Below are 15,860 nucleotides of genomic sequence, written 5' to 3'. Positions count from 1 at the left end.
TCAGAGCCAAGAAGTTTGGTGTCACAGGTGGCCCAGAACCAGCTGGGACCCCCCCACACCCCACAGCCAGGGCTGAGGCTGGGGGAGCCTCCTTTCCCACTCAGCAGCCACTGTGTGATGCACCCTGGCCCTTGCTGTGCTCAGCTGCAGGCATTTCACTGTGAGAAGCCTGCCAAGATCACACAGCAACCTCCCCACTCGGATAACACAGGTTTCAGCCTCTTTCAAAGGAGATGTCAAGCCTCAGAATGACTCTGTTCTGCAGCCTGACAGAGCAGACACACAGATTCAAGGTGCAAAGCAAACAGAAGGAGCTTGCTGCTGGTTTGCCCCATGCTCCCAGCTCCCAGCCAGCTCAGCCCTTGGGTTGCAGCCCCTCTCTCAGGTGTTCTGCACAGACTCAGGATTATAAATAGCCCAAAGTGGCTGCTTCAGGTGGGAAAAGACACACACACACACAAAGGTCAATGTTTCTATGTCAACCACTTTCACAGCCACTGAGCTGAAGGCTCTGCAAAGGGATGGCCAGGACATTGGGTCACTGAAGATGGCCATGGGAGAGCAGAGCTCCCTGAGGGCTCAGACAACAGCTTGGAGCAAGACAACAGCTTCAAATAAGCAAAGGCAGAGAGAAGCACAAGCCCAGGCAACCCTGCACCAGGGAAGGACTTGGCAGCACTCTGCAGAGGGGGAGGCAGAGGCCACAGGCTGGGATGTGAGAGAGGTGTGAGGCAGGAGAGTGAGTGAGTGAGTGTGTGTGTCCCACAGCAAACCCTTCCCTGAGAGGGTTTTCCAAGCATGTCACTGGCTGGAGCTGCACTGGTGGAGCTGGGAGAGCCAGGGGGGGCACAGAGCCCTGGGAGCTCAGGGGTGCAGGCACCAGGCTGGGGGTTAATTCATTGTCTCTTCACAGAGGGGCAGAACAAAGCCAAGCAGATACAACCCATCTCAGCCACAGTCCTGAAAATGCTTCTATTTAACTTCAACAAAAGGATTTGTCCTCTCTTGGGCTTCCCTGGCTTTATCAGTCAAGACACTTTATCCTGATAAGGTATCACCCAGGGACCAGACTAATCCCACACTAAGTGGAGGATCAGGCAGTGCCCTCTCAGCTCTCCTGGCACAGGCACCAGCTGCTCTCAGCTTGTGCTCTGAGCTAAGGGAGAAGAAGCTCTGAAACCTCAAACTGAAAAGCAACACCCACACTGGAGGGTCACCACAGACACTGCTGCTGCCCATGCCAGCTGGCTCCTTACACACCTTATCTGAGATGCAGCTCTGCTCTAAACCTTCATTGCACTGTGGCCCCTCCAACAACCCTGGGTGATGAGAAGAGACTGCTGCTTGCTGTTGGCTTCCATTCAGCTCCCTCAGGTGGGGCTGAGCTCCTCAGGCTCAGGCAGGTTTGTCACAGTGGGGGAGAACCACAGAGAAGTCCTTGTGCTCTGGAAGTGCACGTGCAGAGCCCCAGGGAGCAGCAGCAGATGCAAGGAGCCAACACCCAGGAGCCTGTCCAGCCTCACTGCCACGAGTTATTAAGCAGTGACAACGTGCTTGACCCAAGGGAAGCCCCTCAGCCACAGACATGAGCTGGCCATGGAGGTGCCAAGGCCAACAGGAGCTGTGACAAAGCCCCAGCAGCCCTTCACCTGGCTCTGTGCCTTCCCTGCAGCCCTGCAGCAGCAGCCAATTAACCAGGCCTGATCACTCCTAATTATTACCCTTACCCAAAAGTCCTTTCAGCAGCACACAAAGGCAACACTGAAGTGATGGATTTGCAGTTGGTGCTGGCATGTTTCATGATCTGCAGGGGGAATTGTTCACTCATCCACTCTCCTCCCCCAGGTTCCCCAGGAGCAAGAGCTTTTGTCTGAGGGAGGTGTTGTTGGGCCAGGGATAGTGGCCCCAATCCCTTTCCCCTGGGGATTCACAGGCTGCAGCCCACACAGCCCATCCTGACCCTGCCAACACACAGCCACAGGACACAGCAGACAAACCCCAGGGCACCAGCTGCATTCACACAAAGCAGCCCTGAGCAATCATTATGCTCCCTGCAACCAGGGCTGTGGAGCCTGATGGGCAGAGCCCCTCCAAAACCCTGCCTGGGAAAACAACAGGAGGAGAAAGAAACCCATCTCAGTGCTGTGTCCCATGTAACACCTTGGAGGGGGCATCTGAGAGGGGAGTGGGGCCAGGCACATGGTGCAGAGCTGCCATGGGCACTGCTGGGAAGCCCTGCAGTGCCTGCTCAGGCAATCCCACACTCATGAGGGGGAAAAGGGGGTGTGTGAGGAGAAGCCCATCGAGGTTTGTGGGGCCAGTGGCAGGAGGGAGGCACAGCAAAGCCCAAGCAGCTGGAAACCAGAGAGAAATTGCCATTTTCAGGGGAGGGAATTGCAGGCAAGGCACCACAGCCCTGTCCCAGCATCACAGATTAGCTCAGCCCCTCTCTCCTGCTCTGGGGGCAGCTCTATAAACACCTCAGGAGCTCAGCCATTAGAGGCATTAACAAAGCCCACTCCAGCAGCAGCTCAGGCCCATGATGTGCAGACCTTGAGCTGCAAGAGGGTCAGACACCTCCAAAAGCTTCTGACATGCCCAGACAGCTCAACTCTGCTGCCTTCATCTCAAAAGACTAAAAACTACTGAGTCAGCTTTGCCCCCCAGCTTTCCAGGGGCTGGAGGATGGATCCCATCCAGGTCACACAAGAGGCAGCCCAGGATGACAGGGGCAAGCCAGCATCCCCTGGAAAAGCAACCAGCTCAAATCCCCAGCTCAGCTGTGCCTGGCAGCAGAACAGACACCCAGAAAGCCAAACCATGTCACTGTGTGTGCTGCCACGGAGTTCAAATGCCATCAAAAGGGGATTTTAAGCCCTGATGGGCTGTCCAATGCCTTACACCCTGAGGGGGTCCCAGGCTGCTTCACAGGAGCTTGGTCTGGAGGAAGCCTCCAGAATTAGGTGCTCCCATGAGTGAACACAGCTGAGCTGAAGGGGTTTGACTGGGCCCAGTGAGCCTGAGCTGCTCAGAGCAGTGGTGACATTGGGCAACCCATGGCAACAGATCCAGAGTGAAACCAGCCCATGGCCCTGCTCAAGGGGCTGCACCCATTAAATACAGTGGGGCTTGGGTAGCACGAGGCAATTCTCCTACTGCCACCTCCTGGTTTACCCCACAAGAGCCAGACCATCTACACCTCATCCTGTTCCACTTTTCTGCCCCTTTCAGCAAAGCACAACGTGGCAACAAACCATCCCCTCAGACCATGGAGCTGCAGGGGCACAGCAGGAGCTGGGGAGGCAGCACAGGGCCACTGCTCACCTCACAGGGACCTGGCTCTAAGGGATTAAACTGACATCCCAAAGCTCCTTCAGCATGGAAACGCTCCCCTGGAAGGAGAAAACTTGCAACTTAAACTAGAACTGCTGTAAAAGCAGGAACTGAGCTGTGCAGGGCAGAGGCTCCCCCTGAGCCTCACAGGCTGATCCATCACACACACTTCACGTTCCATTGCCAGCACCAAGTGATTGCTCAGGCCATTGCTCACTGATGTTTAATGTAACAGACCTGTGAGACCTGATGGGGATAAGAAAGCAAAGGAGCTTCCAACATGCATATTTCAGCAGACTTTCATTCCAGCTGGTGAAAATACTGTGTTCAATGGGCTTCTGTCACCTTTGTGGCTGTTGCTGCTTACAGAACACCTCTCAAACAATGCCACAGAGATAAATGCCCATTATCAGCTCTCTGCTGGCTTCCCAGCTGTCTGCCTACAAATGAGCTCCTGAAAAATGAGCTGCTGTCAGTGGGGCATCAGATACCCCACGACTCTCACCCCCCTGCCCATGCTCTGCCCCCTCTAACGCTGCCACTGTGATGGGCTGTGGAGGAAACTTCCCAACCATGCCCCTGCAGAACACTCATCTCCCAAGGCACCCAGGGCCCAAAACCTCAGGCTACACCTGCCCAGGAGCAAGGAGAGATGCCAAATGGGCTGAGCCAGTGGCCACAGACCCAGAAGGCCCTTCCCATCCCCAGCAGTGACACAGCCCTGTGCTGCAGAGGGGCACCCACGCCTCAGATGCACACAGAGGAGAGGGAAGCAGCAGTGCATGGCACAGATATCCAGGAGAGCCCTGCTGTCCCCACAAAAGGGTTTCTTTATAGCCTCCACCTCCAGAGGACGAGGCTTTTGCTGGTGGCCCCGTGCCCTGCACAGAGGAGCAGGGCTGAGCTGTCCTGAGAGCATCACCCGCAGCTGGGGCTGCTCCCTGCACCTCACCCACGCTCCTACCCCCTGCAACAAAAGCTTACTGACTTTAAGCAAGTTGTTTCAATCCATGGAGGCACTTAATAGATGAAAATGCCACAACCTGAGCTGATGAGGGGACGGTTCATGGGAGGTTTGATGAAAGGTTCAAGGACCCTTCCCCAGCAGCAGCGTGTGCAGGCGGCTGCACTCCCCCAGCTGCCACCCAGTCACCGCTGTGCCAAACACCCTGCTCAGCACTGAGCACCCCCAGCTCTGTCCTCAGGAGCCACAGCCCAGCTGACCTTCCTCCTCTCCCCAGAGCTGCTGGCAGGGCCATCCCATCACAGCACCTCTGCAAGCACCCGCTGCTGCACCCCGAGGCATCCGCGCCCCAAGGCTCGCTCTGGCCATCAGGAGGGAGACGAGACAGGCAGCAGCCTCCTCCCAGGATGGTTTTTCTCCCACCCTTAAGATTCTGTGATTCTCCCAGGCTGCTTTTCCTCCCAGCCTCGTTTTTCTCCCCAGAGCAGAAAGCACTGTGAAACATTCATGACTCTCCCAATGTGCATCTTTGCATCCTTGTGAGCCATCAGCTGGTGCCAGGGCCAGCACTCTCCTCTGCTCTCCTTGACCCTCTGCAGCACTTCATCAAACCACCCCACACACAGACACCTCCCCTTACCTGCCTCTTCCTTCTCACCCCCTTGGCTGAAATGCAAGCTGCAGAGTAGTCTTTTCTTCTCCTTACTAAAAATAATGCCCTTCCAGTCCAACCCTGAGGGCCCCAAGAGTGCCCAAGAACAGCACCTTTAACAGCAATGCCAACAGCAGAGGTGACAGTGGATGGAGATCATCTGTAACTGCAGAAAGAGGCAGACACAGAGAGATCAGCACAGCTCAATGGCTCTGGTTCTCATGCTCTGCTGAACCCCACTGCGTACCAAACACAGATTCAAGTCAACAGCTGTAAAACAGCCTCAATTTCAACAGACCAACAAAAGAGCCTCATCATTCTCAATGCACTTACCAGCCTCTAATGGACCTCTAAGGATATCCATGTAAACCATTGTCTTTCTTTACAATGGAGATGCAACAGCCCACTCCTTGCCCCAGCCTTCTCTGGGGAGTGCATGGCAGCTCCTGTCCCAGGAGAATCAATCCAATCCATTGTGTGCTAATGACAAAGTAAGCAGCCTGGAAATGCCTCCCAAGGAACCCCAATGTGACAGCACACCATGGAACCTCTGTGCTGCTGCAGCCCCCCCAAAACTCTTCTCTCCATCCCCTCCTCTTTGGCAACAGGCAATCTGTTAGCATCCTCCAATTCAACATCATCTGAGGACCAGCCTCACCACAGAAAACACCAGCTCTCGTTCAGGTCTGATGGACAAGCCCTGGCTGAGCCTTGCTGACTTGGTTTAAGGGATGCTGCAGCCTCCAGTATCCCACCTTGCACCCAAACATGCCTCTGCACCTTCCTTAAGGAGGGAGAGGTGCCACAGAGCTGCCATGGGGACAGGCCCTACATCAATCTACACAAGGAACCACTCCCATGAGCAAAGGTCTCAAAGGTTCTGCTTTGATGTGAGGCCACTCAGAGACATTGCTGCCAGTCTGGTGACAGGGGCACACAAGCAGAGTGCCACCTTGCACCTGAGCACATCCAACCTGGACTCAACCACCTGAGGCAACTCCAGTGCAGGGTGCTCACCTGGGAGACACCAAAGCAGCCTGTGGGCTAGGTACAAACCTCACTGTGAGCTCCTTCCTCACTGGGGGGAAGACAGCCTGTTGGTTTGGACACAGTTCTACCAGCTGACAAGGAGAAGCACAGTGCACACCTACCTTGCACACCTACAGCCCTCACTGCCCCATGGGTGTGTACAGGCCAGGCAAGGAGAGGACAGCACTAAATCACCATCCACTGCTGCAGATGTCTGGGGTAACAACACTGGGGTCCCCAGCAGCTTCCCCCCTGACTGGCTCACAGCTGGAGACACGGTGATGGCAGCTCAGGGACTCAGCTCCTGTTTGCAGTGTGAGCTGCCTGCACAAAAACACCCAGCAGCCACCAACCAGCACCAAAACCTGCTGGCTGCTCCTCTCCCCCAGACAGTTGTTAATGCAGGAGACACATAAAAGGACATTAAAACTGGTTAAAGCTGGAAGAAGCCACAAAGGCAGACAAGCATGCAGGCAGCTCTCAGATGTAAGCAGGCAGTTCTCACTCCCCAGCCACATGCCAGGGTGCAGAGGGCAGCAGACAGGTCTCACACCCTCTGGCACTCAGCTGAACCTTTCTCTGTCCCAGGCAAAGCTTCAAACCAGGGTGGCTCAAATCAGTTTGACATTTACCATCCCTTGGTGCAGACTTGCCTTCTGCTGCCATCTCCTTGGCAGGAAACTGCTGGCACTTGCTGCCAGGCTCTGCCCCTTCCTCAGGGATGGAGAGGTGCCACAGAGCTGCTGCAGGAGCAGGCACGAGGTGCCTGGAATCAATGGATCATCAGCACAGGAACAGCCACTGTTAGGACAGGACTCAGTTGTGCCTTGATGTGAGCACACCCCAGAGACACCAATGGCAGCCCAGGGACAGGGGGACACAAGCAGTGTCAGCACAGGACATCCTGTGCTCTGTCCTGCACATCTGCCCTGAGCCATGCCTTAGCCCAGGGCAAAGCAGATCCCTCAGCCCAGGGCAAAGCAGATCCCTCCAGGAGCTCCCCAGAGAGCCAGCAGCAGCCCATGGCCCCAGGAGCTCCATCCTACCAGGCTCTCCTCCCTCCTGAGTGCCTGCACAAAGAAAGGCAGCTCAACTCACACCTCACTAATTGTTATTTGTGATACACCAGTAACACTTTAATTAATCTGAAGCTTTCAGTGTAACAGCCACCCAAGGTACAAAGATAAACCAGAATAAACAGAGCTTGATTAAATACATAATTAATGTTCCACTCAACCCAGCATATATGAATATTAATTAGCAGCAGCAGTCTGCAGTTTGGCAGCTCCTGTCATGATCAATTGATTCTTTACATCTCCAGCCTCAGCTTTGGAACAAATTAACAACCCTTTGGCTTGCTGGCAGAGCCCACTAAATACAAACTGAAAGCAACAGGCTGGTCTTTACATTCAATCACCTCCCCCACACGTGAACTCCCTTCGAGCACCAAAGACAGAAGCATTGCTGGGGCTGAAACGTGCTCATCCTCAAAGGAAAGACAACTGCTCTGTGCTGGCAATGAGAGGAGCCCAGCCCCCACGAGGAGGGGAGCAGAACAGGGCCAGGGCCCGTCCTGGTGAGGGGTTTCACCATTGCATGCAGGGACTTGGTGGCATTGGGGCTGAGGTGGAAAACATCACAGGACTCAGAGGAGCAAGATCACCTGCAGCCCATCCATCAGAGGCACCTGGGCAGAGAGAGGTCCAGCAAGGTGGGCATGGAGCAGTCACTCCCCTGGCTGCATCCTCCTCACTGCAACAGCACCAGCACTGCCCACACCAGCACAGGCTGGGGAGCAGCTCCAGGAGAGGGACCTGAGATCAACAAATAAACATGAGCAGCAGCGTGGCCTCATGGGCCAGAGGCCAGTGGCATCCTGGGGGGCATCAGGAAGAGGGTGGGCAGCAGCTCTCCCTCTGCTCTGCCCTGCTGAGGCCACATCTGGAGTCCTGTGTCCAGTTCTGGGCTCCCCAGCTCAGGAGAGACAGGGAAATGCTGGAGAGAGGCCAGTGCAGGGACACCAAGATGCTGAGGGGATGGAGCATGTGTGTGAGGAGGAAAGGCTGCAGCCCTGGAGCTGCTGAGCCTGAGCTCAGGGGCACCTCAGCAATGCTGACAAGTACCTAAAAGGTGAGTGTCAGAAGGATGGGGTGAGCTGCTGCCCCAGTGAGTGCTGAGTGATTCACAAGGCCAGGGCCCAGGTGATCCTCAGCCATGCCCAGGGGCTGAGCATCCCAAGCTCTCAGCTCAGCCTCCACCAGCTGAGGTGTCAGCACACTGCAGGAGCCCCAGCTAATGAGAGTGGCAGCCTTCCCCTCCCAGGGATGCCAACTGAGGGAGAGCATTACAGTGTTTGCAAACCCTGCACTGCAGGAAGGGGCCATGGCAGGGCAGGGAAGTGCCAGCAGTGTTGCCAGGGCTTTGCTGGGAAAGCAAAAGGCAAACTGAGCCCCATCCTGCAGCTCACCAAAGCAATAGCTTCATAAGCAAGAACTGTTTCACTGAGAGGGGTGTCACCCCTGTGCCAGGCTGCCCAGGGAGCTGGGGCAGTGCCCAGCCCTGGAGGGATCCCAAAGCCCTGGAGCTGAGGTGCTGAGGCTGTGGGTCAGTGCTGGGCTGGGCAGGGTGAGGGCAGGGCTGGGACTGCAGCAGCTTCAGGGGCTTTGCCAACACAAACCATTCTGTGAGTCTAAAGGGCTGGATCAGCATCTGCTTTGTGCAAGAAAGGCCAGAGACCCTGGCAATGAGCAGGACAGGCCACAAGCTCCTGTTTCAATCACAGTCTGAATTATTTATCAGGGTGAAATGGGTTCTGGCACCCTGTGACCTGCAGGCAAGGCTCTGGGGACACAACAGCAGCTGCAGGCTCAAGTCCAAGCTCTGTGACTTGAATGGATGACTTTGAGCAAATCCCTGTTGAAAGGACATTGGCTTTGCCATCAGTGATGGGCTCCACCAAGCACAGACAGCTCCTGTCAGGCACACAGCCCCACAACAGCTCTGAGGGGCTGCTGGAGAGGCACACACCAGCTGGCAAAGAGCAGAAGAGGGTCCTGGGGCAGGGACACACACCTCCACTATGACCCACAGACCCTCAGTGAGCTGAGCCGAGCCCAACCCTCCATTCTCACACACCTCTTGGCATTAAGCTCTAATAATTGTGACCTTTAAGATGCAAAAGAGAACTTCTGAGCCTCTAATTGCCCAAGAGTGGCTTTGTGCTCTCAGAGAGGCACTGAGCAGTGTCTGCAGCAGCCAGGGTTGTGGTGCCATGAACCCATTGCTGCAGCTGACACTTTGTTCACCCTCTACAAAACTTCCCTTTTTTTGCCACTGACACAGCCAGGAATCCCCAGCAGACACAGCCAGAGGCAGCCACATGCACATGTCACCAGGCTCTTCACCCTGGCTCCCTGGCACTTGCTTTGAAGGATGAAACCTGATGCCACTTCACTGGCTGCAAGCGCTTCCCCTTTCACTTTGGTGCCCGTCACTTCCAGTCTGCCAGGCACCTGCCTCCCCCAGCAAGACATGGGGCTCAACTGAGGCATCCCAGTTACCCACCTACAGTTCAAAAGGGATGAAAAGGGGAACACTCATGGGAGCAGGAGCATCCAAGGGCAATGGGAACCGACAAGGGGCTGGGAAGGGAGCAATCACTGCGCAGAGACAGGCAAGGAGCAGCTCCTGAGTGCCCAAGGGGCAGAAGGCAGAGACATCCCATTGCCTGCTTGATTTTTTCCCTACCTGTTCAATCCTGGGATGTCCTTGCAGTGGGGAGAAAAGTCTATCATCACAGACCCATCATGGAACGTTCTCACCCCACAAACCCATCCAGTGATGGGATTTCAGAGAGATGCCCTGGCACTGGATAGAAATCACCCTTGAAGTGGAAAAGCAAGTGTGGCATAAGGCAGCTCCCTGTCTGTGCTGGGGAAAGCAAGCCCCAAGTTGCAGCAGCATAAGGCAGCTCCCTGTCTGTGCTGGGGAAAGCAAGCCCCAGGCTGCAGCAGCATAAGGCAGCTCCCTGTCTGTGCTGGGGAAAGCAAGCCCCAGGCTGCAGCAGCTCTCAGGGCTCACAGTAACCTCTCCCTTGCCAACAAGCCACATGCTTGTGCCAGCCCAGAAACCACCAATCCACCCAAGTTATGGAGAAAAGGCTTTTCCTATTTCCCCTGCACACACCTCAAACAGAGACTAAGCAAAGAGAGAAGGGGAGGGGAAGGAGGGGAGAGGACACCAGGAAAGCAGCGTTTGCAAAGGTTGTCTTCTTATATTCCTTATGATATCACCCAGAATCACAAAGCAGCTGAGTGTGCTCAGCTCAACAAATCCATCTCATCTGGCTTTTTATCACACCTTGCCCTGCAGAGCCAAGGCCCAGCCCCTGGCAGGACACAGCCCTCCAAGACTCAGGGCTCTGAGGTTTCCCCCCTATTGGCAAACTCCATCCCTTGCATAAGAAAACCCCAACTGCAGGTGCTCCTGCAGAGAAGCAGCACCTTAAAATGCATCTCTTGCTGTACACAGACCAGAGAGAAATGAAAGCAGACCAGAGTTTGTTGTCTTTATAGGGGCATCTTTCTCAGTATCCTCCTGCCTTTACATCTCTCACCCACACCACCATGGCAACAGCACATGGGGCTGCAGATGCAGCCACAAGCCCACGGGCTCCCTTAAGTCCCCTTCCCATAAAGGGTTTTGCTGCCAAGCCCTTCCCTGGTTCTGTCTTCTCAAGAGGGCAAAATGTGACGTGAAAGATCTTGTCAGAAGGCACCCAGACACCCCCTCAGCCAGTGCCATCTGTGAGCAGCAAGAAGAGCAGGGGGAGAAGGTGACAGCCCCAGGCGACATTCCCACGGTGGCACCGAGCCTGGGAGGAGGCTCCCTGTGAGCAGGGATGGGTGGGTGTGAGGATGGGTGGGTGTGAGGATGAATGGATGGAGGGTCAGCACTCACCTGGGATGTTGTGGATGGTGATGGCCAGGATCATCAGCAAAATCCTCCTCCAGCTGCTGCTGCTGGGTGGTGGCGCCGTGTCTCTGGCTGCAGGGAAGGCCAAGGGGCTCTCTGGCAGGTTGGCCCCTGTGCCCTTCCTCCTCTGGTAGGGCTCCCCATTCTCTCCTTTGTCTAGGGGTACATGATACAGCCAGGTCAGCCAAGAGGGTGAGGAACAGACAGCTGGGCATCTCCCACCTCCCCTCCCAGAAGGAAAAAGCAGAGAGAAGGAGCAGCACTGACCAAAGCAAGGCTGCAGGTGTGTGTGTTGCCCCCTTCCTCTCCAGTTAGGGTAGGGAGTTTCCCCCAACACAGACTGCAGGGCTAGAGAGACCCTGAGGCAATGCACAAGTTCATCCTTTGCCTCCTCCTCCTCCTCCTCTGGGGCCCCACTGCCTGCCCTGCACAGCTCCTCAGCATCACCCCTGGGCTCACACCCTGCAGAGTCCTGACCAGCAGCTGCAGGGACCCACAGGAGACTGCCCACTCCCCCAGCAACCCCAGCCCTGGCAGGTCTGCAGCTCCATTGCCTCTGCTGCTGAAGGGAAACCCCACAACACTTCATTTTGATTCCACCCCAGTGAGCACAGCTCAGCACAGTGTTTGTCCCACTGACAGCAGATCTGCTGCTGCCATTCGCTCAGACAGCCCCGGGTCACCCCAGGCTCTCCCACACTTCTGCTCCCAGCACCACTAATACCATTGGCTCCATTTCAAGCAGTTATTTAAAACCACACCACTACAAGCCAAGGCCAGTTAGGGCTATGAAAGGTGGAATGAGCAGCAGCATAATAAAGCCTACATGTGCTGAGACCTTCACCTTCAGCATGGAAAGGCGAAGGGAAAGGAGCACAAACTCCTCAGGCTCCCCCAGCAGCAGCTTTGCATTACAAATGTGACATTTTAGACAACAGAGTTGTCTCCACCTGGACTCATGGAATGCTCTGGCCTGTCCCTTGAGCCACCCCCTGTGAGAATGTCTCTGCAGACACTGTGAGGAGCCGTCTGAGGGGATGCAACCGCTGCCCCCCTCCCGTGTCTGGAGACAGGAGGATGCTCAACCCTCACTCACACACCACACACTGTGTGTCTCCAGCAGCAGCCAAGAACCTCAGCATGAGGGCTCGTGCAAACTGCCACAGGAGGTGACACAGGGAAAGCAGGGGTGCCAGCAATGCCCTGCATCTCAGCATCTGTGTGCCAGGGCATCCCAAAGCAGTCCCCAGCACCACAGGAGCATGTAATGTATTTGCTACCACAAAAACCCCTAAAGCAAAGACTACAACGCCACTTGACAGGGGTGGGATCCCTCCTGCTACCCCTCGTGCCACAGCAGCCCCCCTGGATGGTGTCAGGGGGACACAGCACTCGTGTTCTCCCCCCAGGGCCAGCAGATCAATCCTGGCCCTGTCAGCAGCCGTTCGGAGCCAGCCGCCGTCCCCACAGCCCAGGCAATAACAAGCAGGAACATTTGGTGGCAGAGTCTCATTCCAGCCCATGGGGACAGAGAGAAATAGAGGGTTCTGTTTAGCAGTGGCAGGAAGGAGCTGATGCAGAGGAGCAGCTCGTGCAGCTCGCTGCAGGGACGCTGACACAGCAGCCGCCTGCCAACAGGGCAGCCAAGGCTGAAGCCACCTACAAAACAAACCCCCTGCTCCTTGCCAGGCTACTGGATCACTTTAATTGCTCAGCAGACATTGCCCTGGCCCTTCAAATGCTCTTATCCTCAGCTGACACTGCCCTGGCTGCTGATGCTGACCCAGCAGCACGATGGGCAGGGGCAGCCCCAGGGACCCTGCAGCGCTTGGCACAGACACCAGGCTGAGCCGGGGTGTGGGGAGCTGCAGGATTCCCCCTCCAGCACCAAGAGCTTTCCAGGGAGGAGGAAAAATGGTTTCTGTGACATTTAGAGAAGAGCACTTACATTCAAGTGGCAAAACACCAGTGTTACTCCCTTTATGGGAAGCAACAAGTGTTCCATAAAAGCAAGAGCCAGAGCAGCACAGGCTCCTGAGGCAGGCTGGGGGAGGCACGAGGGCAGGATGGATGCTGGAGGCAGAGGTGCTGCTGGGGGAGCTTGGCATGCAGAATGTAACACCAGGGACTTGGCTTTTTTTCTTGAAGCAGGCCAAGGCAGCTGTGTGCTGGCAGCACAGTCACAGCCCTGCTGCACTCTCACCTCCCTCAGCACCCGCTCAGAACCGCTGCTCACACCACAGGACCCCCCAGCACTGGCACTGTGGCCACACCACACTGAACAGCAACACAGTCTGCTGGTGGATCCTCCCAGCTTCCTGCCCTTAGCAGCTCCCAGGGTGTTTCAGCAGCTCCCACTCTTCTCCCCATTAGCAGATTGCCAGCAACAATCCTTTCCACAGCTCTCTCCCACAGCAGCAAACGGCCAGAGCAGCTCTGCTGCTTCACCCAAGCCTGCTGCCTGCCCAGGTCTCTGCTCAGTCCCAGCACTCAGCTCTCATTGCTACCACAGCTCTTGAATATTGTTGTTTTCTTTCACTTACAAGGAGTTTGTTTGCTGCTACTGGGAAAAACCCACTTCTGGTGAAAGCTGGACTTGTCACAAGCAGATTTGATTGCCTCCAAGGACAGTGTGACAGCAGAGGGGGGGATGCCCAGGGGGGCAGGAGCTGTGCTCCCACCCACAGCAAAGGGGGGAAATCCATGGGAAACAAACAGAAGATCTGCAGCTTCTGTGGGGAAGTGCTGGGGGTGCTTTGCATGAACAGCTGGAAGGCAAAATTGCCCCTGGTACAAATCCCCAGCCTGGCAGCAGGGGATAAAGGCAGCAGCAGCAAAAGCAGGGAGCCAACCCCAGCATCACCTCCCCTGTAGAGTCACACAGAACAGTGAGACCACAACCCACACCTGGCTCAAGCAATGGCTTTTGCTTCTAAGTGCTGTTGGGAAAGGTGGGGGTTCCTTTCTGTAAAGCACCATTAGAGCAGAGGGATGATGTGAGCTCCCAGCACAGGGAAGGGGACTCATACAAAATGCAGCACCCTGAGAGCTCCCAGCTTGAAAAGCTGCATCTTGTGCTGAGGGGAACAAAAACAATCATCAGGGCTCAACGTGGGCTTGGCTGGAAATCAGGAAAAGCCTCAATAGCAAATGGGAGGAGTGATAAGAGCAGAGCATGGGGTGGTTGTTAAAGAAAGGCAGACACAATCAGAGGAGGGTGCTCACAAGAACCTTGCCAAGACAATTATGTGGCAAATGATTAACCCTGCCACAGACATGATTTGAAACCCTGTTCACAAAAAGCCCTCTCTATATTCTGCTCCATTCATCACTATTGGATTTCTGAGGAAAGCTGCAGGGCAAAGATTCTGCCAAAAGTTTAATTACATATGTGCAGCCTGCTGCATTTTTCATCTCCTCTGCAGCCAGCACTGGAGGAAGATAAATGGCTTTGGGTATGGCTTAAACTGCTGCTGAAAGAGAAAACCCAACTGGCTCCTTATCAGCATGTGAAATGGCTTTTTAGTTCTGATTATTTCCTACTGCAAACTGTTTGCATTAGCACTGAGAAACACACCACCAGTCTGTGCTCAGAGAACACCCCTCTCCTGCAGCACTCCCCACTTCAAACCAAAGTCCACGCAGCTCTCTGGCTTTTCACACCTGCTTTAGAGCCCTCCTCCTCCTCTCTCATTAGGCTGGGCTTTAGCCCTGCCTCTCTCCTCTTCCAGCTCTCAAATGCTTGAAGCTCAATGTGCTCACCCTGAGCCAGGGATGGGGCTACTTAACTCCCCTGTGGACAAAGTCTCTGTGTGAGGAGCCTGTGCAGCCCCTCTTAGGCAGTCTGAGCCCCATTTTAGTCTTGATTCAGCTGTAACCCCCCCCTCCAGCTCAGCTGGCAGTGGGGAGCTCCAGGCACACTGTCCCAGGCAGCATCCCAGCATCTCCTGCTTTCTCCAAGTGGGAACTTGGAGCTTCCCTTGGCTGAAGATGCTGGAGGGAAATTCACAGCTCCAAAAACCCTGCTGCATCTTCTCCCCATCAATGTGCCCATCAAACACAGAGCCAGACACACACACGGTGCCAGCAGCACCCCCACGTCGCTCCATGCACAGCTGAGCCTCCTGAGGACACAGCCTTTAACCTCCCTTCACCTGCTTTTCCCCTTTTTAAAGGCTTTTTCTCAAGGATCAGTGGCAGCACCTGGCTCTGAGGCCAACAGCCCAACTGCTCTGCCCAGCACACAGTGATGACACCCAAGGCTGGTGAGCAATGGGAGCTCCTCCTCCTCCTCTGTGTCCTTTTCCCCATCCTCCTTTTGCCACTGCAGCAGGGATTTCAGGGAGCACAGAAGGGCCTTGATGCTAAAGAGCAGATGGGTGGTAGTGAGCATCTGCTGCCATGCAGGCATGCTGCTCTCATCTGACACCTCCATAAGAGGTTTTAATTACTGGAAGTAATTAAGCTCAGAGCCTCTTATGGGATAACTGTTCTCCCCTCCGCAGACAGGTACAGGCAGCAAGTGCTGCAGGTTCTGAGCCAAGCAGAGGGAAGCAGGAGGGATTCCCAGGTCACACACCTCAGCTCTCATCAAGTCTAACAGCCCAGATCACAAAGGAGCTGGAAATAAAGCAGGGGAAAAGGTTTTGTTTCAAGCAATGAGCCCCCAAAGCAGGGAAGAGGCAGCTCCTGGAACATCTGCACACGGGCAGCAAAGGTGCTGGAAAGCATCAGCTTGGAGTTGCCCCAGCTATGGCCAAAATAAGGATGTGTTGATTCAAGCAGCATTAGCTTCCTGCTGGAGCAGAGAGCAGGAGCTGCCCAGGCTCCAGGTGCCCAAGCACAGCCCTGTGCCATCAACCCCCCCGTGCCCAGCGCTGGAGGAGGGGCGGCAGCGGCGTTTGCACG

General features: G+C 55.3%; 1 protein-coding gene across 4 annotated transcripts in view; it reads right to left on the bottom strand.

Annotated features, from left to right (window-relative positions):
* SLC39A11 (solute carrier family 39 member 11) overlaps positions 1 to 15,860 on the bottom strand; it is a 75,040-nt gene that overhangs the window by 21,684 nt on the left and 37,496 nt on the right. For all 4 annotated transcript variants that reach the window (XM_062010802.1, XM_062010805.1, XM_062010803.1 and 1 more), the window contains exon 6: positions 10,938 to 11,108. In XM_062010802.1, the coding sequence (XP_061866786.1) occupies positions 10,938 to 11,108 (171 nt within the window). The remainder of the gene's footprint in view (positions 1 to 10,937; positions 11,109 to 15,860) is intronic.

Source organism: Colius striatus, chromosome 18 (assembly GCF_028858725.1).
Source record: "Colius striatus isolate bColStr4 chromosome 18, bColStr4.1.hap1, whole genome shotgun sequence".
Lineage (NCBI taxonomy): Eukaryota > Metazoa > Chordata > Aves > Coliiformes > Coliidae > Colius > Colius striatus.
Note: the sequence above shows the minus strand (reverse complement) of the source record. Positions and strands in the feature narration are given on the sequence as shown.